General features: G+C 37.7%; 1 protein-coding gene across 1 annotated transcript in view; it reads right to left on the bottom strand.

Annotated features, from left to right (window-relative positions):
* CUBN (cubilin) overlaps positions 1-25728 on the bottom strand; it is a 265371-nt gene that overhangs the window by 42175 nt on the left and 197468 nt on the right. The window contains exons 52-58 of the mRNA XM_036097059.2: positions 23924-24045; positions 23104-23329; positions 21228-21415; positions 15922-16078; positions 13645-13794; positions 3892-4092; positions 1305-1434 (exon numbers count right to left, since the gene is read on the bottom strand). Of these exons, the coding sequence (XP_035952952.1) occupies positions 1305-1434; positions 3892-4092; positions 13645-13794; positions 15922-16078; positions 21228-21415; positions 23104-23329; positions 23924-24045 (1174 nt within the window). The remainder of the gene's footprint in view (positions 1-1304; positions 1435-3891; positions 4093-13644; positions 13795-15921; positions 16079-21227; positions 21416-23103; positions 23330-23923; positions 24046-25728) is intronic.

Consider the following 25728-nt stretch of genomic DNA (forward strand, 5'->3'; position numbering starts at 1 on the left):
ACACAAACAGTATATATATCACCTATAATCCTACACGTGTAGAAGCAAATCTCATGCCACCATGGCACGTAACAAGAATGACCCCTTATACTGCCATTCTAGGCAGGTGATCCCTTCATAGGCCTCCTGCTCTGGACCATCTGGCATTTTTTGTTTATTCTTTTATCCCTTGGACTTAAAGGACTTTTTGGCCCTTGGGGCACAGCTTCCTTACAAATAGTCCCAGGGAGGGATCTGCTGATTTCTTCAAGGTCCAGCCTCTAGACCACTTACTGTCTGGTACAGGAACCCAATCAGGCTGGACGAGACTTTAACAGTCCAAAGACCCATTTGACATATGAGGGTCCTAGAGACAAACAGTGGAGAGTATACGATTTTTAGGGATGAAAGTGATCCCCATTTAGTGGGGAGGTAGGTAAGAAAGATTCTAGCCCATCTCGACCTCCTATAAAAAATTCTAGATTGCTGTGAACTACATGGAATTTCGGAGCCCTCTGCCATATGCTGTATATCACTGAAACACAAGAGTTACAAATACGTCATCTCAGATGAATGTGGTTTTGACCTTTATCACTGATAATGGAGGTTATATTCCCTTAATCAGTCCTGTGGGGAGTAGGTAGGATTAGGGGAGAGTTTTACTGATGATGTAAGCAATATCATATAGCACCAGTTTAGAGGGGCTCTGATACATGAACAAATACATTTCTTAAGTAGTCAGGAAATATTTGCCCTTCAAGAGATAGCATAGGGAAATATTAAGGACATGGCTTTGGGAGAAAATACGATGTGAATTCAGATTCTGACTCTTCATTTAATAGCATATCACATTGAGAAAGTAATTTGACCCATCTGAGCTTCAATTTTCTCATCAGTAAAATGGGTTTAATAATATATGCCTCATATAACTGTTTAAAGAATAAAAGAGAATTATGGAAAGTATCAATTAAAGTTCCTTGTGCATAATAAGTGCCCAAGAAATCAAATACTTTCTCTTGCTGTTCCCAAGACAGGCTTATAATTTTACAACCCATTATACAAAGCTCCTTGGGAACTGTTGGAAAATTAAAACTCTCATTTTCCCTGGTGGAGTGCGTGTTTTTCCCCTTAATCCCTATTGGCCTGCATGCAGGGCAGGACACCCATTTCCTGGATTTATACTACCAAACAAGAACTTCCCTCTCCCTTCCTCGAGGTTCCCTTATATGCCTCCTGCAAGAATCAGTGTTCTTTATTGTAAAGGAATATCTTTTCTGTAAATCGAGCTGAATCGACTGTAAAGAAGGTACATTTGTTTTACATACTTGAGCTGAAGCACTCTGTCATCTCTACCGATGATGGTGTACGAACAGTGTATGTTGTTAGGGTAGTCCGAATACGAATAGGCAGGGCTCTTGATGACCCCAGTGGAGAAGTTGAACACTCCACCACAGGCTGCAACAGAAGACAGAGAACAATTATTACTCCGAGTGTGAAAAAATAATTTTGAGATATTCATTACTATTGTACCTTTTTCCCTAAGAGAGATACCAACCATTTGTCTTAAAGAACTTAAATCTCCCTTCATCATTATTTACAAATAATACTGATTTTTCCACTAAGGTCGGGGGAAGAGACAGTAAGGGAATGGAAGCAGCAGAGAATATTTTAAGGAACATCTTGCAATGGAATAAGTCTGGGTCAAATTAATGACCAGAGTGAAAACAATGAGAGAGAATATTTCACGTGCTGGGGTGTAACTGTCCATTCCCTATATTTAACTGACAGGTTGAGAGAGATGACAGAGATAACTGGAGATAACTCTCAGATAGCTGAGAAAGGCACGCAGAATCCAAGGCAAGTTGTGAGCATCTGGGCCCAGGAAGGACTGTGATCTGGAAATCTTTAACATAAATTAAATATCTTAAATATAGAGTTTCCTCTGTCAAGACAGAGTATTATAACATGAAGTGTTGGAAATAGTTTTTGGAACTTTCAAGTTTAATTCCCTTTGTGGGCTCAAATGCATAGCTTTGGGGTCCTTTGTATTTCCGTTTAGTTGTGAGCCTGGTAAGGACTCTATTTGCCCAAATTTGTATTACTGGTCCTCAGCAAGCACAAGGAAGCTAGTCCCACCCCCCGCCCTGACTCCAGCAATCAACGGCCCAGAGCCGTTAGTTGTTTCTATTAGTCAAGAAAACCATAGCCATAAAATGACAATAAAACCCCATTATAAAAAATATAAAATTAGGATTATTTCTGCTTGGTTTTACATATAAGGAGGATGAGACTATGCCACACAAAGATGGAAAGCACCCCACTCACTGCAGTGAGAAAAGCTTCTGTTTATTCTATTTTATGATTCTAAAATTATAATGTTAGTATACTTTGATGATATTTCTATGGTTTATATACTGTCAGTGGACATATTCCATTTACATCTCTTAAAAATGATAAACAAATTGTGGCTACCATTTAAGGTTGTTTGTGTGTTTGTTTATATTCCCTCAGGTAAGCCCACATTTCGAGGAAGGCTCTTCTCTATACACCCGTAAGTATTCATGTGCTCAGACCCCCGGGGACAACTGTAGAGAATTAAAAGTTAGATTTGTGTAGCCATTATTCTATTTCAGCTTACACACAATTATGTGGTCTCTGAAAGCTTATCAATGCCCAAGTAACTCCCAAATTTGTACCTTGTCAGGATTTGAAATCTTAATGTCAACACTCTTCAAATGGCATTCTCATTGTAGATATGGTAAACCTTACATACAGTATTTTGGGAAAATGAGAGATTAAAGAGTAGAAGATCATAAAGCAGCATGCAAGTCTCCAAAACACCAGTGGTACCAAAAGAATAAAACAAACCGATGCTCTTCTTTATTCAACAAGACAACCAGGGGAAGGACTATTCAGTGCCCAAATCTCTTCTGTTTGTGCCCACAGACCTATGGAACCACAAAAAATCACACTTTCCAAATGGAGTCAGGACTCAGGTAACAGCTAATGTGAATGAAGTGTAAAGGCCTTTTTCATGAATAAATAGTTTCAAGTCTTCTCTGTGGATGGGAACAGTAATTTATTTGAAAGAAAATGATTTAACTTTAGTAAATGACTTTGGTCCAATAAAGAAAAAACAAAACAAAGCTTTTGTCAGATGTGTGTGCCCATTTCACTGAAACTGGGATGATGTGGTAAAAATGGTCAGTAAGCTAACCATGCTTATTGCAGGAGAGGAAAAGATTACTGAAAATAGGGAAATATAATCTATGATTTTCAAATACACAATTAAATTGTCTACAGAGAATGAAAAGATCCTAGTAACTACAAAGGCTTTTGCTCAATCCAAGACTTGTCCTCTCACTTTGCCTTTGAAATAGAAAAGTTGTAAATTATAACATAGCTGAATACGTTAATCTTTTCTTTTCCTTTAGACCTTGTGCTTTGTGTATATTATCAAAAAGTCCGTTCCTACCAGAAGATTATAAAGATATTATTTTCCATTTTTTTCTAAATTTATAAAATACTGCTTTTCACATTAGCAAAGTGACTTGGAGAAATGAGACAGGCATCTGGATAGTCCAGGCCAAAAAGACACCTTTACATAACGTACTACCAACTAAAGACAGCAGGAACATTCATTCTAACTTAAATTAGCAACATAAATCTCAATCTTCCATTTGATTTTCAAGGAGTAGTTCTAGCTAAAGTTCATGAAGAAGGTCCTCCCCAATTTTTTTTTTTTTAAAGAAAATGCCTGAGTATTTTGGGACCATGCATCTATTTGATCATTTTTCCCCTTAAAGTGCCCGAGTCTTCAAGCTGGTGATGTACGAATCACAATTAAAACTCCTTATGGGAATTACTCAAGAAAAGAAGTAAATTCTAGACTCTATCATCATGGTTACTCACGGGTGATCTTATAGTTAAACTTGAATCCGAGGTCTGTGGTGTGAGCATTAGAGTAGAAGTTGAGCAGTACGGGACCTAGGATGGTGACAGGAGACAGGATCTCATCTCCACATATGGTGGCAAAAGGCATGGAAGAGAAGTTGGAACCCCTGATAATGTGAACACCATCGTTGGCACAGCTTCCGGTTACGGCTGAGCGAGCTGCATGGAGCACAGAAAAGACCAGCATTATAATCAAAAGCAACACGGGTGATCAGTGCTATAAATATTCAGACCAAAAAAAACGTAATGAAGATTCATGCAATTTACATAGAAATTAAAATGAGAGTCAAGAGCTCTTTGGCTAAGTCACTACTTTCAATCTTTATGGATTGAAATAAATTACTGTTCCCATCCACAGAGAACACTGATGAAACAGTGTTTACCCTAGTTATCAATCAAGCGCAGGTCTGAGAAAACAGAACTTCATAATAGATAAATCCTGCTTTCAAATAATCCAGAATTTTCTTCCTTTATAAAATGGCTCCTTTAATTCAGTGATATATAAATGTCCTGCCAGGGACATTTGGTGCTATGTGAAGACAAGATTTTGCTGTAACATTGGGATGTACTAGTGGCATGGAGTGGGGATGGGGGCAGAGGCCGCTAAATACACTCCTCTGCTCAGGTCAACCGCACACCTCCCTGTCCTCCCACCGCCACAAAAATCACCCGGCCCAAAATGTCAACAGCATTGCTTTGGCAAAACCCTGCCTTAACACTTATATACAGATAAGGGACTCCTACCATGGAGAAAGAATTAGAAATTCCTTAATGTTTACTGAACAATATTTTTAAATGTTCACACAAACAATATTAGCTTGAGTTTAGTGACTGTTAAATATTCATCATTGTTTTGTCTTCTGATTCTATATGTACAGAAATATATACTCTGACCCAGTCCAAAGAGAAATACAAAACACAATAAACAAAAAATTGAAAAGACTTATCACTGCACCTTATGCAGCCATTTTTACAGGCTAATTATACTGTGAAAACATTAATTGGGGTCATACTATGCATGATATTTTGTAACTTAATTTTTATTAACATAAAATAACATAACCATGTATTTTATGTGATTATTCTTTTAAAACATTGAATTAAATGCATACATAAAATTCTAACATATAGATGCACCATATTAAGTTCAATTAATCCCCTATTGCTTGCTAATTCTATCTTTTCCATCTTATTTTGATTAAAAATACTGTTGAAACATTCTTGTACATAGATATTTGCTGAAGTTTCTCATTTCATTAGGATACATTTTTAGAAGCTGAGTTACTGGTACTAAGATAAGATTCTTTTTCAGGTTTATCAAATGGCCTTTGGAAAGGTGTTTTCAATTCACCAAGTGCCAGGACACTTGGGGTATCTGACATTTTCTCCAATTCTACATTTTCAGCCCCCTGGGGACAAATCTTGCCTCATTAACAATCATGCCCCATTTAGTCCTCCCTCTTTACTGCTCTCCCAGCCCTCGGCAACCACTAACCTACTTTCAATCTTTATGGATTTGTCCATTCTGGGCATCTCATATAAACAGAATCATATAATATGCAATCTTTTGTGACTGGCTGATTTTACTTAACATGATATTTTTGAGGTTCATCCATGTTGTAGCATGCATCAGTACTTCATTCCTTCCAAGGCTGAATGGTATTCCATTGTGTGGATAGACCACAGTTTGTTTATCCATTCAGCAATTAATGGACATTTGGTTCATTTTCTACCTTTTGGCTATTATGAATAATGTTGCAATGTTCATGTACAAGGTTTTGTGTGGATATACACCTTTGGTTCTCTTGGGTACCTAAGTAGGAGTGGAATTGATGACTCATATGGCAACTCTATGTTTAACATTTTGAGGACCGATCTGACTATTTTCCAAAGAGACTGTACCATTTTACCACCCCACCAGCACCTCAGGAGGGTTCCAATTTCTCACATCCTCATCAACACTTGTTATTATCTGTCTTTATTTAGCTATCTTAGTGGGTATGAAGTGATAGCTCATTATGGTCTTAATTTGCATTTCCCTATGACTAATGATGCTAAGCATCTTTTCATGTGCTTATTGGCCATTTGCATATCCTCTTTGAAGAAATGTCTATTCAGATATATTGCCATTTTAACATTAGGTTATACATCTTTTATTGTTGAGTTGTAAGAGTTCTTTTATATTCTGGACAGTAGCATGGGCATAAATTTCTATTTCTCTTGGGTAAATACCTAAGAGTGGAATTGCTGGGCCAGAAATTATAATACTATGGATGACCATAATCATAGTCATTGTTATTTTTTATAGAACCCCACTATCCTGAGCACTGTTGATAGACTTATTGATTACTTCAAGATAGGAGGTAGGACCCAGCTAGGCCAATCAGATGTGTTCAAACTGTAACTGAGTAAGAGGGAGTCAATACAAGAAGCCTGAGATGTCCAACTTGGAAAACATCAGCAGCTGTCCCCTGACAGGTGAAGGAAGCCAGGCTGTAGTAAGTTGTCATGCAGAAAGCAACAAAAAGAGAAGGGGGAAGGAAAGACAGCATTCTGAAGGATTCTTGTTCCTGCTTCCACTTGTTCTGGAAGCCCATGACCTCTTCTTATTTTTCAACCTTCCATTAATGAGATAAGATAACCCAGTATTCTTTTTATAAACTCTACTTTGTATCAAAGGTAACCTGAAGATAATCTATCACTTTTAACTGAAAGAATCTTGATGAATACATTTTATTTTCTTACATATCTGTACATTAAAAATTCCCTTCTCTTTTTTGGATGTATTATCTTAGAGAAAATCTTAGGAAGGTATTTGGCTCCTTAGCTAAGTTTCCTTTGTTTTTTTTTTTAAGATTTTATTTATTTTTTGACAGAGAGAGAGACAGCGAGAGAGGGAACACAAGCAGGGGGAGTGGGAGAGGGAGAAGCAGGCTTCCCGCAGAGCAGGGAGCCCGATGCGGGGCTCAATCCCAGGACTCTGGGATCATGACCTGAGCCAAAGGCAGATGCTCAACCGATTGAACCACCCAGGCACCCCCTTCGTTAAGTTTCTATCCAACATAAATCTTAAGTATCAATTCAAGATATACTTATGAAATTAACCTCAAAGAATTTCTTCATTTTGAAAATCGTGGAATAGAAATGCTTCTAATTGCGCATAAATCTCCAAGTTACAAATGTGAAAGACTTAACTTCAATGACCATACCATATAAACAGAAGCAATATGTTGTTGGAAAAATAGGACAGAAAAAAAATACATTAAACTCAGATTCATGGTTTCGATTCTGCCAAATTATGTACCTTAATTATAACCTCTGAACTTGTCCTCTAGACACCAAAAGTTTTACTGGAATTTTAAAAATTCAGGGTAGGTGAGTTTGAGAATCAAAAAATATTATGCGTTAGCCATAAAAATATCTTTAGCTAGTAACAATATATAAAATTATAACAGCAAAATCACAGAATAAAAGGAAATATTGCTGATGCTAGATAAAAAGCTTGGTTCCACTTTGATCAAATGGCTTGCTATGCAGATATCCATTAAGTATTAGAGAGTTAGTTTTTAAGTTGATGACATAATGACATAGACTATCACAGTGGTGGTTTTCTTAGGAAATTATGGAAAGGTTGTGAACCATAGGTAAAGTGTGTCATATACTTGATCATGTTTCCAAAATATTAATTAAAGGAACTAGTCCAGTTTTAAAAAGATCGTGAGATAGCAGTGGTATATCTATATCAACACAACCAAAACTCATTAACTGTTTACAAAAGATCCGTATTCAACAATAAGGAAGTTGGGCAGGGGAGAGGCAGAGGAAGTTGAGAGGGGATTTCATCTCTCTCTCTTTTTTTTTTTTTTGTAGATAGCAAGAGAGTATCAAATCACTACACCAATCAAAATGATCTGCTCATTCACACAGCCTGACTCAATAAATTGTGAAAGTTATGATATTTGGCAAGTTGCTTGATGGATTAAGACATTCTTATACCCTTTCCAACAGTCATTTCTTTAAGGTAGGATGTCCTTCCAAATTTTGTCCATAAAAAGTCAAGTATTACATAATATCAGAATTCGTAAAATTACCTGAAGTCTAAGAACATATCAAGGTTTAGTATAAACAAGGTAATATGCGATATAACTATGTCAGTAGGCATAAAGTAATTCACACATATATATCTTTTTCTCAAGCTCTGTTTATCACACCACAAAGAGATCAGCCTGATTCTTCAATGACAAGATACTTGGTGACAGAGACCAGAGTCATCAGAAAATAATGATATTAAACACTTTTCCATAATCATAGGGGGAACCAATTGAATATATGGTCAAAATATACACAAAACTCTCAAGTAGAATATAATTAAATGCAACTAGCATGATTGCCTTCTAGGGCGAAAAAAGAACTTAGTCAAGATTTGAAAAAGTTCTTCAAGGATGGAGATAAATATTAAAGTTGAATTTATGGCAGAGAGGTAATAGTTATTAGACATATGAGAACCTGTCAGGAAGAGAAGCAACCTGAGATTGAATGATACATTCTCCTTGGACTAGAGCCCATGTCATGAGAAAAGCAACTCCAGTCATTCTTAATTCTATCTTCAGTAATTTGATGTATATTTACTACTGAAATCTCTGAGGTATGAAGCTATCCTCCAGGATTTGTTTTTATGATTATTTTCCATCCTTCTAAAAAACTTTAAGAGATGTTTATTGTTTGAAATGGGTAAGGCTCTATCCAGTGTATTGAAATATAATTTTTATCATATTCCTCTAGTCTTTATTACAGAGCAATGTTCAATTCTGAATTCCATCACGATTCCAAGAACTTAGAACTGAAAGGAAACCAAGAATGAGTAACTCAGCAAATAATATAAACTTGTCAAATTTAGGTTCAGAGTACAATTTTTCTCTAGAGCCATAGAGAGGCAGAGATATCAAAGAGGACTAAGAGATAGGGGGAAATCATTTGGGTTGATAGTGTAGATAAAGTCTTTTCAGTAAAGCAGTGAAGGGCTCTAGGGAGAGGTACAGGAATTAGGGGGCAGCAATGCCTAATTAACAGTAGGCTGGAGACTGGACTGCTCAATGGAGGAATGGCTGAGTGGGACGGAGAAGACTGTGCCCGTGTAGAACTAAGCTCCACAGGCTGCGCAGACCAAAGTCTCATAACACAGGCAAGCGAGGAATCCCACATAACTAAACTGTCTCCTCTAGTGCTTGGCCAATTTGAATAAATAAATCATCAATAGGAACTATTTCGAAAGTAGCACTGCCCGATGCTTTCTAAAATAATAAATTGTGAAATGTGCCTACATTCTTATTTCTTTACAAACAGTTAAGTAAAGCAAAGAGAAGAAATAATAAGTAGCTGGGTAATGCCATTTAAAAAAAAAAAAACAGATTTCATGGTGGGGGGAATGTAAACTAAGACAACTGACAAAACCTCATTCTTGGTGGGGAAAAGAGCAAAAGGAAAATTCTAAAGCTGAATTTTCTTTTCTTTTCCAGCTATACTAGCTTTATAGGTAGGTGTAACCTATAAACCAGGACTTCTGAGTAAATTTTTTAAAAGTCAGGCAAATATTACAAAGGACTTCCCCTCTGGCTGTTCTGTTAATCTAGCCTTATTTTTCTTTTCTTTTCTTTTATTATGTTATGTTAGTCACCATACAGTACATCATTAGTTTTTGATGTAGTGATCCACGATCCATTGTTTTCATATAACACCCAGTGCTCCATGCAGTACGTGCCCTCCTTAATACCCATCACAGGGCTAACCCATTCCCCCCACCCCCCTCCCCTCTAAAATCCTGTTTGTTTCTCAGAGTCCATAGTCTCTTATGGTTCATCTCTTCCTCAGATTTCCACCCCCCTTCATTTTTCCCTTCCTTCTCCTAATGTCCTCCATGCTATTCCTTATGTTCCACAAATAAGTGAAACCATATGATAATTGACTTTCTCTGCTTGACTTACCTAGCCCTATTTTTCTCTGGAGCTTCTGAGGCCATCTCTAGAGGACAGTGAGCAAAAGCATTTGTCCTTCTGTTTCTCTCCACTGTCTGTGCTAAGGTGTTACTCTACTATTCAATTCTTATCAAGAGATACTCTGGATCTGAGAGAAACTGAGTTTAGAATTTGCCTAGATGTAGGATTTTTTAGTTAAGAATTTCTAAACTTTTCATTGTCACCAAGATAAATCAATGGTATTACTGAATTTTAATGACAGAAGAATCAAGATATAGAAGGCAATCACTTGCCATAGGGCACCTCATCTGCTAAGTGCCTTATCTATAAAGTAAACAATAAAATAAATGGCCTATAATCTTCCCAGCAACTTCAAGGCATCTACGTGGGCACATGAATAATGAAAACACAAAAATATACTTTTCGACTGTTCAATATTTGGGAAAATTAAATAAGTATTTATTCAATAACCTCTGATTCCAAAATAAGTACAAACATTGACAGTTTCTCTCTTATGCTTTGTAGTTAGCTTTTGTCTGTTTCTGGTGTTTCATTTCTGACCAAAAGAAACATTTTAAATTTGTTAATTCTCTATTCTACTTTAGAAATTGTGAAGCCACTTTTAAGAATACCAAGAGCCATTTCAATCTGGAGATGACATTCAGAATAAAAATTTAAAAGTTGCCTTGTAAATGCTCAAATGGAAATTTCTTCCATGACTTTTAATTGATTTCACTGGTATTTTTATACTTCATTAGTGATTATGTAGAAAAGATGAGAAGTCCGTAGTTCATACAATGACTAGTATTGGAATAATAATGATGAGAAACTTAGGCCAACATAAAATATCATAACATACTTTTGGAGCAAGTTACTTCAGTGGAATGTAGGTCACTGAACCTTAGTAATCTTCCCATGGTGAAAACACCAGCATGTAGTCAAATAATCAGTATGGTAGTCTGAGTAGTAAAACCTTTCCTAACCAGTTGTCAGTGTTTGGGAGACACAACATATGAACAAGTCTATGTCCCCACTGTATTCTGTAGTGTGGGATAGCCCATCTTTTTCTTGCCAGATCTACCTTTCGTGCTAATGGCCCACCAAAAGAACAGATCTAGAACCCTCATCTCTGCCAAGGTCAATGTTGGCTCTGTTGGCATGCTGGGCTCAGAAATGCCATGTGGACAGAGTCTTTTAGAAATAGTTCGTATGGCCTAGAGCAGCTAGAAAGGCCAAGGCTCCTGCAAAAAACCCGAGTTTTTCTTGGGAGCAATTTTCAGTCTTATTACAATATCCTGAACATGAATTCCTCAGGCTCACTTTAGAAGGGGTAGAAGGTTATTTTTACTGCAGCAAATAAATCTCTAGTTTGTTAATGGTGTTCAGTGAATGTCAGCATTGGTCTGATTAGTGATAAGAATCTAATTATAAAATAAATCTGATTAATGTTGTCTTTTTTGAGAATCATCATAATCCAATTAATCTATAGCCAGAAATTACTCACTTAAACATAACTGAGTACCTATAACACTGGAAATGTCACAAGACAAATGTCACAAGGCTATCATCTTATAAAAAAAAAAATCAACTCTTCAATTGAGTGAGGGTTAGCCAATAACTTAATCTGGAAAAACCAAGCACCTGTTCACAGGCAACATAAATAAGGGTGTGTCTGGAGATCCTGACTGGTGGCAGCAAAAATAGCAAAACAGTGGGAACTCTGATGAATGATAGTTCACAGAATAGGCTTCTACAAGCATGATCTGATTTTTATAACTACTATAACTACTATTTCGTATTTTAAAAAATTAAAGTGATTGTGAAAGATTAATTTGCACAAAGTCACATGACTAGTACATGGCTGACCTGGTGTCAAAACCCATCCTAAAATGCGGTGCTCTCTCCCACCACTCGCCACACCCAGGGTTCCAGAGTATGCTTGCCCCTTAATCCCACCTGGTCAACTGAACTCAGGAGCTACTGTTTGGGGTCAGTATAGGTTCCTTTGTAATAATACATACACCACTGGTATTGGCAATGTTTTTTGTAGCTATGTTATATAGTATATTTACCAACGTCTCCTTTTTTTAGTCTAAATGATATTGGCATATGACATTCTTGTGTTTATGCAATTTAATGAGAACAAATGCACAATCCAAGCCACATGCTTTATTCCTGTTATTAAAATAACTCTTCCCTGATTAAAAAGATAATAGAAGAGGTATAAAGAAAATACATATCACTTATAAATCTATGTACAGTGGTAACAATTCTTAAAGTACTGCTTAATAGTCTTATGCATATGTTATTCTTAAATACAACATTGGGTCATTTTAGATAAACTGTTTTACCTTCCCCTAAAACTTTATATATTGTGAATGCATTTTCATATTACTGGGATTTTGTGCTAGCAAAAGCTGAAAAGATATATTTTACTTCATATTCATTTTTACAGTGACATACATCAATTTATACTTGGCATTCTAGCAAACACATGTGCCAAAATTTACAACTTGTAGAGATGTAGGAAAAGGAGGTCATAGAAAAAGGAAAACGTGAGAGAGGCTTTGTATAATTTATCAATGTATGAGTACTGACATGTCATTCTTATTTTCATGAAACATAAATTTCCTGAATGCTGAATATTGTAGGACATTTTCCTAACTGTAACTTTTCACTGGCAAGGGAGACCAACCCAAACAGAAAGAAATTTTGATTATGCAGAGGTAGCTTGACAAGTTTACAGACTAAGTGTAATTTAGAAATGGAAAGTTAATTTGTAAAAAATATTAATATGACTGAATGGTCAAAAATACCCATCTTCTTGAAGAGATCTTTTTTCTAAATTGTGTCCCAGCAGCTACAAAACAAAAGTTGTGTCTATTGTGCTCAGAGCCAGCCCAAATAAACAGGCCTACTGTCCCTTTGCCAATAGCCCATTTCCTGGAGCTGTGGAATGAAACCAAAGGGGCACTTGTGGTTAGGGAGTTCACAATCCCTATGGGATTGTTGAAGATCAAAGACAGAAAGGAGATGAAAGGGGTCCCATGGTAATATTGAATCAAACAAGAGTGAAAACATTTATTAATTATATTCATTTATTCACTCTTCCAACATTTATTGAGCACCTAATTTGAGTCAGTAAGAGTTTCTCTTGCTAGTTAGTGTTTGGTGTGTACATGCATGTGGATGTGTGTATGCACAAAGCACAAATGAATACATTAAAAACAATTATTAACATGTAATACCTTCCAGACTTTTTTTCTTTAAGTAATTTACATGATGCTTGTGTTCTTAAAGCTCTTATGTTACTTTCTCATTTCTGGATGGAATACGTAGAATGGTACATGTGTTTTTAAAACACTGGATGAAATTTTAATCAAGTGTACATCAAAAATACTCTGTGACATTTTAAATACATCCTTCAAATGGTGATTTTTACACTACCTCTGCCTCATTTATCACTCATTCATTCATTAAGAATCAATTGTAGGAGCGCCTGGGTGGCTCAGTCGGTTGAGCCTCTGACTCTTGATTTCAGCTCGGGTCACGATCTCAGGGTTGTGAGATTGAGCCCCACATCAGGATGTGTGCTCAGTGCAGAGTCTGTTTAAGATTCTCTCTCCCCCACTCCCTCTGCCCCTCCTGCTCACGCTCTCTCTTTCTCTCTCTAAAACAAATAAATAAATCTTAAAACAAAAAAAAAGAATCAATTGTAATTTACTAAGAATAAACTTACCTTCCAAATGGAAAGACACAAAAGTCAGGAAGACCAAGGACAAAGGATCAGCCTCTATGATGTAGGTGCAATTCATGTTGTTGTCATATTGCTTTGGGTAGTTTGGAGAAAGGATGTAACCTGAAGGGTTCGTGAAATTACCTCCACATCCTATGTGGGAAGAAAAAGGCATTATCAGAACAATTGTTCTCAAGTGTAATTATCTTCTTATCAGTGAGGGAAAGACTCAAATTCTCTAGAGACATATTCCCTGAGCTACTCCAAATGGAAGAAACAATAACTAAAGGGATGGAGCTCTGATTTTAAAATAAATATACATGCAAAATGAGGACATTCTATATGTTTTAGAATATGCTGCAGAGTTTTGGGCTAATAGTAGAAATTTTACCACAAATTCATTGCCAATCACTTAATTTGAAGATAATACGGAAAGGCAAACTGAGCAAAGACTGAATATGGTTCATGTAGATAAGAGATAAAACAGATGAAGTGATTTGTTTCTGATGAGTACCACTTAATGGGTTTTTGTTTTTAAGTAGGCTCCATGCCCAATGTGGGGCCTGAATTCATGACCCCAAGATCAAGAATTGCATGCTGTACTGACTTAGAGCCAGCCCGGCGCCTGCCACTTAATGGCTTTAAACTATGTATTTTCATTAGTATTGTAATCTGGCCATAAAAACATAAAAACAATATCTGTTTTAAAAAATGTTGAATTTACTAATGCTAACTCTTATCAAACTCTTATCAAATTCTCACATGGTGTCAGAAATAGAGAATCATCTTCTTACTGATGTGGAGAACAAAGGCAAAAGAAATGTAGAAAAAAATGAAACTTCATTCCAACTTGCAGCCCACTGACAAGTGCTTGAGACAGAATGACCTTCCTCCAGGAACTCAGCTGCCTCAATGTTAATACTTGACTAGAGGCAAAAGACAACCTTAGCTTGACATTAGCTGGCCCTCCGGGATCCTGTAAGTCTTCTTTAATATATGAAAATCCATTTGGAAACATCCTTTATCTCTCCCCATCCCCCAAGATATACGTTAGCAATCATCCTCCAAGCATATGGCCCACTGATATACATATCTGGAGGGTCTCATGACTAAGGTTTTACTAGACACTAGTAAATGACCCCTTAAGATCCTGGAAACCTTGCTTCCAAATTCCTTAAAGACTTCTGCTATCCTTAACCCCCTCCCAACTTGCAATTACATAATTGGTCACTCCTCACAACCTCAGTGCTTCTCTTTCTGCCCACGGGTCCTGTCTCCTTGCTTTAATAAAACCACTGAAGATATCTCAAGAATTCTTTATTGACCATTAGCTCCCAAACCCCAACAGTTCACATCATTACCACTAAAATGACATTTGTTTTCATATAACCAGTAACTAGTTAATCCACATCGCTCCCTGACCTATCACAGAGGAAAATATCAGTATCCTCCTAAACTGGTATCAGAACACGCAGTTATGAACACATACACATGCATAGGAACCCAGCGAGGGAGGACCTGGCATTAGGCCTGGGCTGGCCTTTCCTTCCTCCCTTTCCACCACCCTGTCCTTCATTCAAGCCTGAAATACCAATTCACTGCATCACTCTCTCTAATTCCTTTCATTAGACTTTTTCCTAAACAGCAGTTTGCAAATGAGTGGCTACTTGACTGAACGCAGCCAACAGGCACCCATCTTTGCTTCTCAGACTTGAACCTGCTACATTTCCCACGAATCTAGTCTGTGAGCAGTAACTGGAGAAGGAAGAGAAAATCCTGGAGAAAGTGGCTTCTAAAGTCTACTAACTTTGAGAATCGTTTGCGTGGAAGGCCCCACTCGGGGAAACTGGGAGTTCAGGTGGGTCGAGTGAGGCCTGACAAGCAATCGGTGGGTTCTGAAAGCCCCAGTGATTTCGATGCAGGAGATCAAGGTGCTGCTCACCAGGCACGCTGATCGTCTACTAATTAGCAATGTCTTGGGCTTCTGCCTAATTCCTGTCCACTCCGGGTTTTAGGCTTAGTTTTAGATGTCCACCAGTGGCACTCAGGCCCTCTCCGTCATCTCTCAATTGGCCTACCATTGAATTCCGTTCCACTCTCACTGCTTTTTGAAGGAAGGGTGTACTCTCGGGATCAGGTGACCGGCCCCCACTCTCCCCCCACCCCTGGGACCCCCGGTTCCAGTCAACCTTGGTGCAGCCCCCCGCTCTGCTGCAAGCCTGCCTGTGGCAGCCCCACCCTCTCAAGGACGTCCCGGTCTGTTTTTGGGGGGCTACTTACGGCTCACAAAGGATGCAGAGAAGCCCTGAGCCGGGGTTTCCTGAGACTGGAACACGGCTGTGAACGCATTTCTCGGTGTGAGGATGGAAGCTGGAGCCACGTTCCCACAGCTCGTGGCTAACAGGGCTTTGTCGACTTCCTCAGTCCCTGCCCACACCTAGAAGAGCCATAAACATGACTTAATGCTTGAGGTTTTCCCCTGTCCACAGCTTAATGTGCTTAGGCTGGAAAATAATGGAATTCGGGTGTATATAGACCTAAACACGATAGTAAATAAAACGCACTCAAATCGGTAATATTTTCTTTTGAGAATAGTGTGTTTAAGCTGCTTTTTAACAGCATCTCCCATTCTTGACTCTTCCAAGGAGACTGTGTTCATTTTTGTGTAACTAGGCAGTAATTTCGAAGAGAAATCAACTACCACTCATTTTCCTCTTACCTTCTCCTACTTGGCCTGATCTAACTAAGATTACTAGGTGGCAAAGGAGGCAGAGAGCAGTGATGTGTGAGGCTCACCCTTTGTCCCCGGGGTGGATGGCACACTGTGGGTTGTAAGTGGACAACATTTACCAAGAAGAAGCCCATGGAAATCAATTTATTTGTAGAGCATGAGGAAAATGGACATGAATTCCAAGTAGATATGCAATTAGCATGAATTGGAATAAATCATAGAGGACCTCCTGGCAGTGTTCATTTTGAAGAAAGGATGAGATTCAGCCACGATGTGCTATTTACTAAAAACTGGGTTGGCAACTCCCAAGTTAGACTTAGGCTGTCATTTAATTGGTCCAGCCGCTTTAAAAGAAGTAACTCATAAACCCATTTGAAAAGTAGTTGCCGAGGAATAAACCGTGAGCATTAGAATTCCACAGCAAGCCAATCCTAACCAGCCTAACCAGAGAGAAAAATATTACTCGTAGAATCACAAATTTAAATGCAAAGTTACAACTATGAAAGGAGCAGTATTGGAGCTATTGAGAGTACACAACAGGGGGCTTTACCTGGTCTGGGGAGGGCGTGCCTGCCTGAGGAGGCCCCTGTGGCAGGAAGGGGCGCGGCTACTGCAAAGGACGGAGTGGAACTGAGTTAAGTTGCCAGTTGCGAGGGAGGTTGCAGAGTCCCTGCGAGCCTCGGAGCATGTTGGAGATCTGACCACTGTCCTAAAATGGCGAGGGGCCACCGGAAAACTTAGGGCTCTAGGACACTTGGTTTTTGGAAATCATTACAACGTGGAAAATAGGAGGAAGAGAGGATGCCGGGAGATCAGCCAGGAGAATTTTGTAGTCATTCAAGCACGAGATCACGCATCTAAAATGTGGAGTCACTCGAGGAAAATATTGATAGTATGTAATACATACACATTACTGGAGAAAAGAGACCATTCAACAGGTTTAACCAGGGAAGACCCACCTAGCTGACTGAGTCTCAACCAGGAGCAATTGTGCCTTCCCCAGGGGACATTTGGCAATGTCTGGAGGCATTTTTGATGGCAGTATTTGGTGTGGGGGGTGGTGTGTAGTCGGTAGGGGCCAAGGAAACTCTGAACATCCTATGATGCACAGGACAAGCCCTATCCCCACCCCTAACTAAGAATTATCTAGCCCAAGAAGATTAAATGGGTTTGGACTAGTCTTACTTGACTATTCAACATTTCTTCACATCAAATTCTATTAAATTACTCACTTGAACATATCACTTTCAAGAATATTCCTCAAAGAAAGCAATAAAATAGCAAGCCACTAAAAACATTTCTGTGGGCAGATCGGTCCATAGGAAGAGGTGTGAAATAGCACTGATTCATAGTGCTGATTTACTATTTCTCAGTTCTTTAAAGCTGTATCATTTCCAATGATTTTCAAACACTGGGTATCCAGCTGTTAGTTATATTACTGAAGTCGAATGATGTTTGTCATTTATTAGATACAGGAGGGGTCTGTCATGGGAGCTACTAAGAACAAAGGCACAGATATTCTGCCAAATACCTAAATTCAAAAAAGTGTCAGGAAAGAAACACACACTTCCAAATTTCTATAATATCCCCATTAAGTCCCCCACCACCACCACCTTAACTATCCAGGAAAATCGTTTACAGAAATTTTCTATTCAGATTTTTAAAAATTATACATATGCCTTACTGAGAGATAGATATCTATTTTTACAACATTACCAAAAAGGCAAAGTGACAGCTAAAACTTTTCATAAAGAATCTCAAGTGCTTTAATTAAGAACTTGAATGATCAAGAATGATCAAGTACTTATACTTTCCTGAAGTCATTAATTATGGATCTGACATCCTACCTTTTGGCCCAGGAACATAAGTGTTATAATGAAAATAATGGTAAAGAGTTAGTCAATATTCACTGCTGCCTTGTCAGCCAAGAGCTCATTTCATTGCCTATATAACCCAGGACTCATCAAAACCATATTGGACCTATAGAATGTCATGAAGTTGTCATTAAGTAAAAAACTTTCTGACTTTTCTTAAGGTTTTGCATAATTTAGCCTGGCTGCACATGATATTTTGTCATTAAATTTTTTAAAAAATTATTGCTTATTAAGATACCTATAGATTCACATGCAGTTGTAAGGTATCATCTAGAGAAATCCCTTGTACACGTTCCCCAGTGTCCCCCAAAATTGACATCTTGCAAAATTATAGTATAATAACATAACCAGGATGTTGGCATTGATGTAGTCCACTGATCTTAATCAATTTCTCAGTTTTACTTGTACTTGCACGTGTGTGTGTGTATTTAGTTATGTACCACCATGTTCAAGATGATGAAGAGTCCCAACACCATAAGGGTCCCTAGAGTTGCCTCTTTATAATCATACACAACTCACTCCCACACCCCCATCTTTCTAACCTATGGCTGTCCTCCATTTCTATTATTGTGATTTCAAAAATGTTATGTAAATGGAACAAGAGACTATGTAACCTTTGGGTATTGGCTGTGATTCCCTGGTGATTTATCCAAATGGTTGGTCTGTCAATAGTTGGTTTGTTTTTACTGAGGACTTGCATTCCCTGGTAGGTATGTGCTAGTTAGTTTAACCATTCACCTGTTGAACGACATGTGCACTGAATTCAATTTTGGGCTATTAACAAATAAAGTTGCTATCAACATTTGTATATGGGTTTTTATGTCAAAATAATTTTCATTGCTCTGGGATAAACGTCCAAGAGGGCAATTGCTGGATCTTATGGCAAGTGCATATTTAGTTTTGGAAGAAACTGCTGAACCATTTTCAGAGTGGCTGTACCATTTTACATTCCCATTAGCAATGAGTAAGTGATACAGCTTCTCTGCAGCCTTGCCAGGATTTGGTCTTGTCACTATTCTTTATTTTAGGAATTCTGATAGGTGTGTAGTGATCTCTAATTGTGGTTTTAAGTCTCAGTTTTCCTAATGGCTAGTGATGTTGAACATCTTTCCATTGTCTATTTACCATCCATATATCCTCTCTGGTGAAATATCTGTTCAAATCTTTTCCCCATATTCTAGTTGGATTCTTTGTATTTTTACTGTTGGGTTTGACTGTTCTGTGTATATTCTAGATCATAGTCTATTGTCAGATAGGTGGTTTGTACATCTTTTCTCCCAGTCTGTGGCTCGTCTTTTCATCCTCTTCACACAGGCTTTCACAGAGCAAAAGATCTTTAATTTTGATGAAGTAAGATTTGTCAATTTTTCTTTTTCTGGATCATTCTTTAGATGTTTAGTCTAAGAAATGTTCACCTATCTCTAGGTTTTGACAACTTTGGGCTATTTTTTACCCCCTAAAACATATAGCTACATATCTTACATTTTAGGGTGTGGTCTATTTTGAGTTAATTTTTGTATAAGGTGTGAGGTTAAGGGTTGCTTGCTGGAGCTGGTCCCTCTTATTGGTTCTGCCCTCTTCAGTGTCTCCTGGCAGAATCAGGGGGCTCAGGCCTGGCAGGGGAAGAGGGATTCCCAGGCCATTTAGTTTGGGCAGGGCTCCAAGTGGACCCCACCTGCCAGTGGTGTTGGCTTTGCCAGATGTCAGAGGGATTTCCACGTGATCAAGAGGAGAAATGGGCCTAAATAACTTCTCAGATTCCATTTGTACAACTGACGAACTTGCAAGGCTTTATATATATCTATACATTTGAAGTTTACTCAGTCCATGAGAAAGTTCATTTGCTTTATGAGAAAAGCAATTAAGAAAAGTTGTATTAGATGTGTTCTGTTATACACATATTTTATAAAAGTATGGGATCTTTATTTAACCAGTAAGCACAGATCAGTTAGATATAAAACATAATTTGAAAGATGATATAAAATAATAATACCAACAGTAAAATGCCACTACTATTCATTAGGTGGTTTCACATTCCAAATACTGAGTACTATTTGCATTATTATATCATATTACCTCTAATGGCTAAAATAGTCCTACCAAAGGACAAATTGTTCTCTTTATTTTATGGTTGAGGAATTAAATCCAAATGTTTAATTAGCTCACAGAGGAATATGCAGGTGGTAAATGCAAGAGATATGAATGGAGTCCAGGCAATGTGAACTTAAGGCCAATGTCTTTTCCACTAAAAGGTGGAAAGATCTCTTAGAGATATATAACTTTTGAGATCCAAATAGCACAGTCAGAATGAATTTATCATGCAGCCATCACAGTCGTAAGTCAATGAAAAGTGAGGTCAGTGCCACATAAGCAGTATTTGTAATTCTGGAGAAAAAGAGCCTTACTGACTGCCCCACCGCCATAATTTTACATGAGTAAACGTTCTTTTCATCTTGCGGTCTCTTGAGGCCCACCGTGGAGGCTGGCACTAGCCACATCTCTAGCCTTCTGTAATTTTCATAGCATACTTTAAATGTTGTCTGTAACGGGGCCTTACATTGATTTTGTCCTTGAACATCTACTAGAAAAGAAAAAAGAAAGAAAGAAAGAAAGAAGGAAGGAAGGAAGGAAGGAAGGAAGGAAGGAAGGAAGGAAGGAAACAACAAAAAATCTGGCCTTCTCTCTTCAGTTTCCACAGAAAGAAAGAACCCTAAGTGCGCATGACAATGTAATAAGGCCAGAAAACAATCTCCTTAAGTTACTTTGCCTACATACTAGCAAATGAAAAGTCACAGGGCAATATGTGTGTTGTGGTTCAAATTTTAACTCCTAATAGTTGAGATTTCTCACATTTTTTATTCAAGAAATCCAAGCAAGAAAATTGCCCTTTTCTTACTTTGAGGGCAATGAGTCATTTCTGGTCTAAATGTTTATGTTCACAAAACCAGCTCAGCTCCAATTAAATAAACAAGCGCGCTCACCTTCACAAAGCTGGTCTGACACTGTCCATCACTGCTGGGGATTAGGAAGTTGTTGTCAAAGCTGATCTCCAACTGTTTGCTTTCGTGAGTAATGACCGTCCAGGAACATCTGCTGTTCTCAGGAAAATTCTGAGGCCAGTGAGGGGATCTGATTGTACCATTATCTGAATGAAGTATTCCCCCACAACCTAAGAAATTGTCATGGAAAAGTCATTAGTTTGACAGGAAAATAACCACTTTCATAGCCCAAGACTTTCAAAGGAGACACATTTCTAAATGTGAGATTTCAGGTTCTCTTTCCTTACATATGAGTCACTGGCCTTTGGGGCAGGTATATGACAAGAACTCTCAATAAATGTAAGGTAAACTGAATCCAGAGGAAGCTTCAGCTGTTACTGTTTTGTTACACTTATATTGAATTCACCCGAGGCCACTAATCCTTGCCATAAAGAGGATAGACTTCTATTCTGTTTTCAAACAATGGCAATATTTTTTACTCCCCTTGAAGCTATATAGTATTTGTGAACCAGCAATCCCAAGTTCTGTATTTTATTTTACCGTGAACACATGAGAATACAAGTCTACACTCACTGGTAATTTTACTCTAACATACAGGACTAGAGAAAATGATTTTGAGGAGGAGAAAATTCTTCCATTAAGCAATCTGGTTCGTTCATATTGAAACGCTGATGGATGAAAATAAATGACATAAATTTAAAGAAAGAAAATATCAAATTATTTTATACTATTAAAATATGTACTTAAGAGATGACAAAAGGAAAAATATGAACTTAAAACAAAATGAAGTTAGATTAAAGAGCTTTCCTGCATCTTTTGCTTTTAAACCCCTGGAAAACCAATGGTGCACCTAAAACTCCCCTGTGACTTCAACAGCAACCAGTGGTTTAATGAGAGAAAGTTTGACTCGTTCCACAAAAACCTTCATAATAACTCGGACTCTCGAAAGAATTGCCCTGTGCGATACTGCAAATCCTGACTGAAGTATTCAATGCAAATTCTTTTTTTTTTTAAGATTTTATTCATTTATTTGAGAGAGAGAGAGAGTGCACAAGCAGGGGGAGGGGCAGAGGGAGAGGGGAAGTGGGCTCCCCACTGAGCAGGGAGCCTGATTGGGGGGGCCTGATCCCAGGACCCTGGGATCATGACCTGAGCCCGAAGGCAGACACTTAATTGACTGAGCCACCCAGGCACCCCTCCAATGCAAATTCTTATATTTTCTGGGAATTTCCGTGAAGTTCATATTTTATAGGTACAAAAGCTACCCTTTTGAAATCAAATCTATTATACTTTGCCACACACAGAGCTTCATTCTAAATCACAAATCTTGTCACTTTGCTGCTCAAAACTCTTCAATGGCTCCCCATTGCTCGAGGGATAGTATAGAAGACAAGGCTCTTCATGATGTGGACCACTTAACTTCCTGCTCTCAGCTTACCACTCAGCATTCTGCCTCCAAGCTCCAAATATTCTGAACTACTTGTGATTCCGACACATATTTTCTATTATTTTTGATTCTCTGGTTATGCCATGCTCTTTTGCCTATGTAGGCAACATGGTGAAGTGTGAAGATCAGAGTTTCTGGGCCCCACTATTTTTATTCAAATCCTGACTCTATCACTTATTAGCTCCATGACCGGGAAAACTATCAACCCATTTGTCCCCAGTTTCCACCCACAGAAAATGGAGAATTTTATGGATATTGCATCTTCCTTATGAAGTTGCTACATGAGATGACATGTGTAAACAGTCCCAGTTCAGTCTGACAGAGAGTAGATATAAAATGCATACTTATTAAATTATCTAATAAATTTTAAAAACACATCAATTTAAAAAGTGCAGAGAATGTTTCTTTTACCTAATGTCTGTGTGTTCCATGTGGCATAAAATCCACCATTTTGCACCGAATGGTCTGAGTTAAAAATCACCACCAGCTGGTTGGAACCAGACTGGATTGTCCCGGGGTTTGAACTTCCACAGTATTGTCCTATTATGGGTGATCCAGGAGAACCACCATTCCTGACAGTGACAGAGTCCCAAACACAGGTTGCATGGGCTTCAATATCAAAGTCACTAAATGTAAGCTGCAGGAGAAAAAAAGAAATAATGAGGTGCTCTGAGTTGTAAGTGAGATTAGCTACCTAAAGTTAGATTAGGTCCTCACAAACCCTTTTATTTTGTTTTAATTTATATAATTTTATATTTATGTCTCTTATTTAACTCTACCCTGCCCTCCTCTCTTTTTCCTTATTGGGGGTTCTATTGGAAATTTAGAGAGGGGATATTTCTCCTGGAACTGGAGTCACTAGGGGGACCTCTTCAGTCCAGTGGGCTGGGATGGCAACTCATATCAAGAACGTGATTACACTTCTCTCCTGGATGGGAATGTCTTTTGTATATATATCTATATCTATCTATCTATCTATCTATCTATCTATCATCTATCTATCTATCTATCTATCTATCTATCTATCTATCTATCTAGATCTTCTCCTATGCTTGCAAAAGAGATTTCTTCGGTCACTGGATACTTGCAGATGTCTGTACTCTAATGAGATTTTGGGGAGAAAATGAACTGATTGCAGAATCAAAGCCTATTCTAATTGCTTGCTTATTAAAAGAACCCTGTTTCCACACAGGACATGGTATTTTTGTTCTAGAACAAAAGCAGAACTCACAGTGATGGTATGGCCTTCTGGGGCTTCCAACAACCAGGAACAATGGGTCAGCCTGTCATAAGAGGCTGGATAGTTGGGGCTTGTGATCACTCCACTCTCACCCAGCTGTATTCCACCACAGTCTGAAATTAGATTTGTAAACTTCTAAATAAGATATAAGAAAACAAACAAACAAACAGACAAACAAAAAACCTCTGCAAAGCCAAAGGAAGTAGGTCTTACAGCCATCATACTTTATGATTTTAAAAAAGCAATCAATGAAAAAATAGATGAAAGTGGATAAAGGCAAAGTGAAACTGGGTAGAAGATTAGAAATAAACAGAATCCCATATAGTGTGAATTAAAAAGAATCACACAGGGAAGATAGGATCATGTTTAGGACAAAGGAGAAGGAAGATAATCTCTACCACAAATGGAGAATAATTAGATGTGCATATAACTGACACTGTGACTAGGGACAAAGTAAATAACATTGCCTTTCTTGGAAAAGAAAAAAAACAAACAGGCCAGTAAAAATAAATACAAACTTGAAGAATATGATCTATACCATAACTAAAGAATCTGTCATTTGATGAGAAGCACTTATGTCTGTAGTCAGCTATCAAAGTACACTTTAGCATAGCAAGTTGAAGAACAGATATATCTTTAAAGCATAAAGATTGTCTGATTTCCCACATGAATAATACTGCTTCCTGAAACCTGGCTCTCTTCTTTCAATCCAATAAAGAAAAATCAACTGGCAAGATGGTTGATCAGTCTTACTCCCTCTCCAAATCTACCAGTTGATTATAACACAAAGAAATGTCAGATAAAACTATAACCAAAACATATATTGATTCTTAGCCAAACTTCATAGAAAAAAGGAGGCTTTCCAAAATCTAAAAAAAATAATTATGTTCTGAGGGGTAATCTCAAACTGAGAATATGTCAGTCTGAAAGGATCTAGAACCAAGATGTGGGCCCCAGAGGTCAGGGTCTGAGGTCTTGATGACCATGCAGGAGAACATATGGCCTTGGATTGGCACAAAAGGAAGGGATGGAGTTGAGACTTTTACATAATGTTGAGAGTCTAAAAGAACTGTCATATTAGTGAAAGGGACTAGAAAAATTCTGATGCTCCAGAGAAACAGCAAAGAGCAGTGCTGTCTGTCTTGGACTCCATTTTCAGAAAAAAACTGAATGTCACAGATACAAATCCAAAACAAAACATTAGCAAATAATACCTAGTAATATGTTCAAAACACACAGCATAACCAAGTAGGGTTTATCCTGGAAATTAAAAGATGGCTTAACAAGAGAAAAATCTTTCAATATATAATTTATCTTATTAATATATTAAAGGAGTAAAACAGAATCATCTCAACTGATGGAGAGAAATCATTTGATATAATCTTACATCCATTCAGAATAAAAAAAATTGTACACTAACAATTGAAGGGACTTTCTTTAATCTGATAAGAAGTATCTATTGAAAACCCTAAGAGAAATCAATATATTTGACAATGAAGGGTCACAGGCATTCACATGAAGTTCATCTCTTCCATTTAACATGACGGTGGCCTAGCCAGTGAAATAAGACAAGAAAAAGAAATGAAGTTTTGAGGCTGAAAAAAAAAAAATATTATCATTTGCAGAAGATAGGATTGTTTATATAGAAAAACCAAAGATAATCTACAGACAAAATACCAAAACTAATAAGAGTATAGCAAAATCTCTGGGGTAGAGGTAAATGTATAAAAATTTTAAAATTCCTGGATATTGGCAACACCAATTAGAAGATGTAATTTAGAACACCTCCTTCACAT

Source organism: Halichoerus grypus, chromosome 6 (assembly GCF_964656455.1).
Source record: "Halichoerus grypus chromosome 6, mHalGry1.hap1.1, whole genome shotgun sequence".
NCBI classification, from domain to species: Eukaryota; Metazoa; Chordata; class Mammalia; order Carnivora; family Phocidae; genus Halichoerus; species Halichoerus grypus.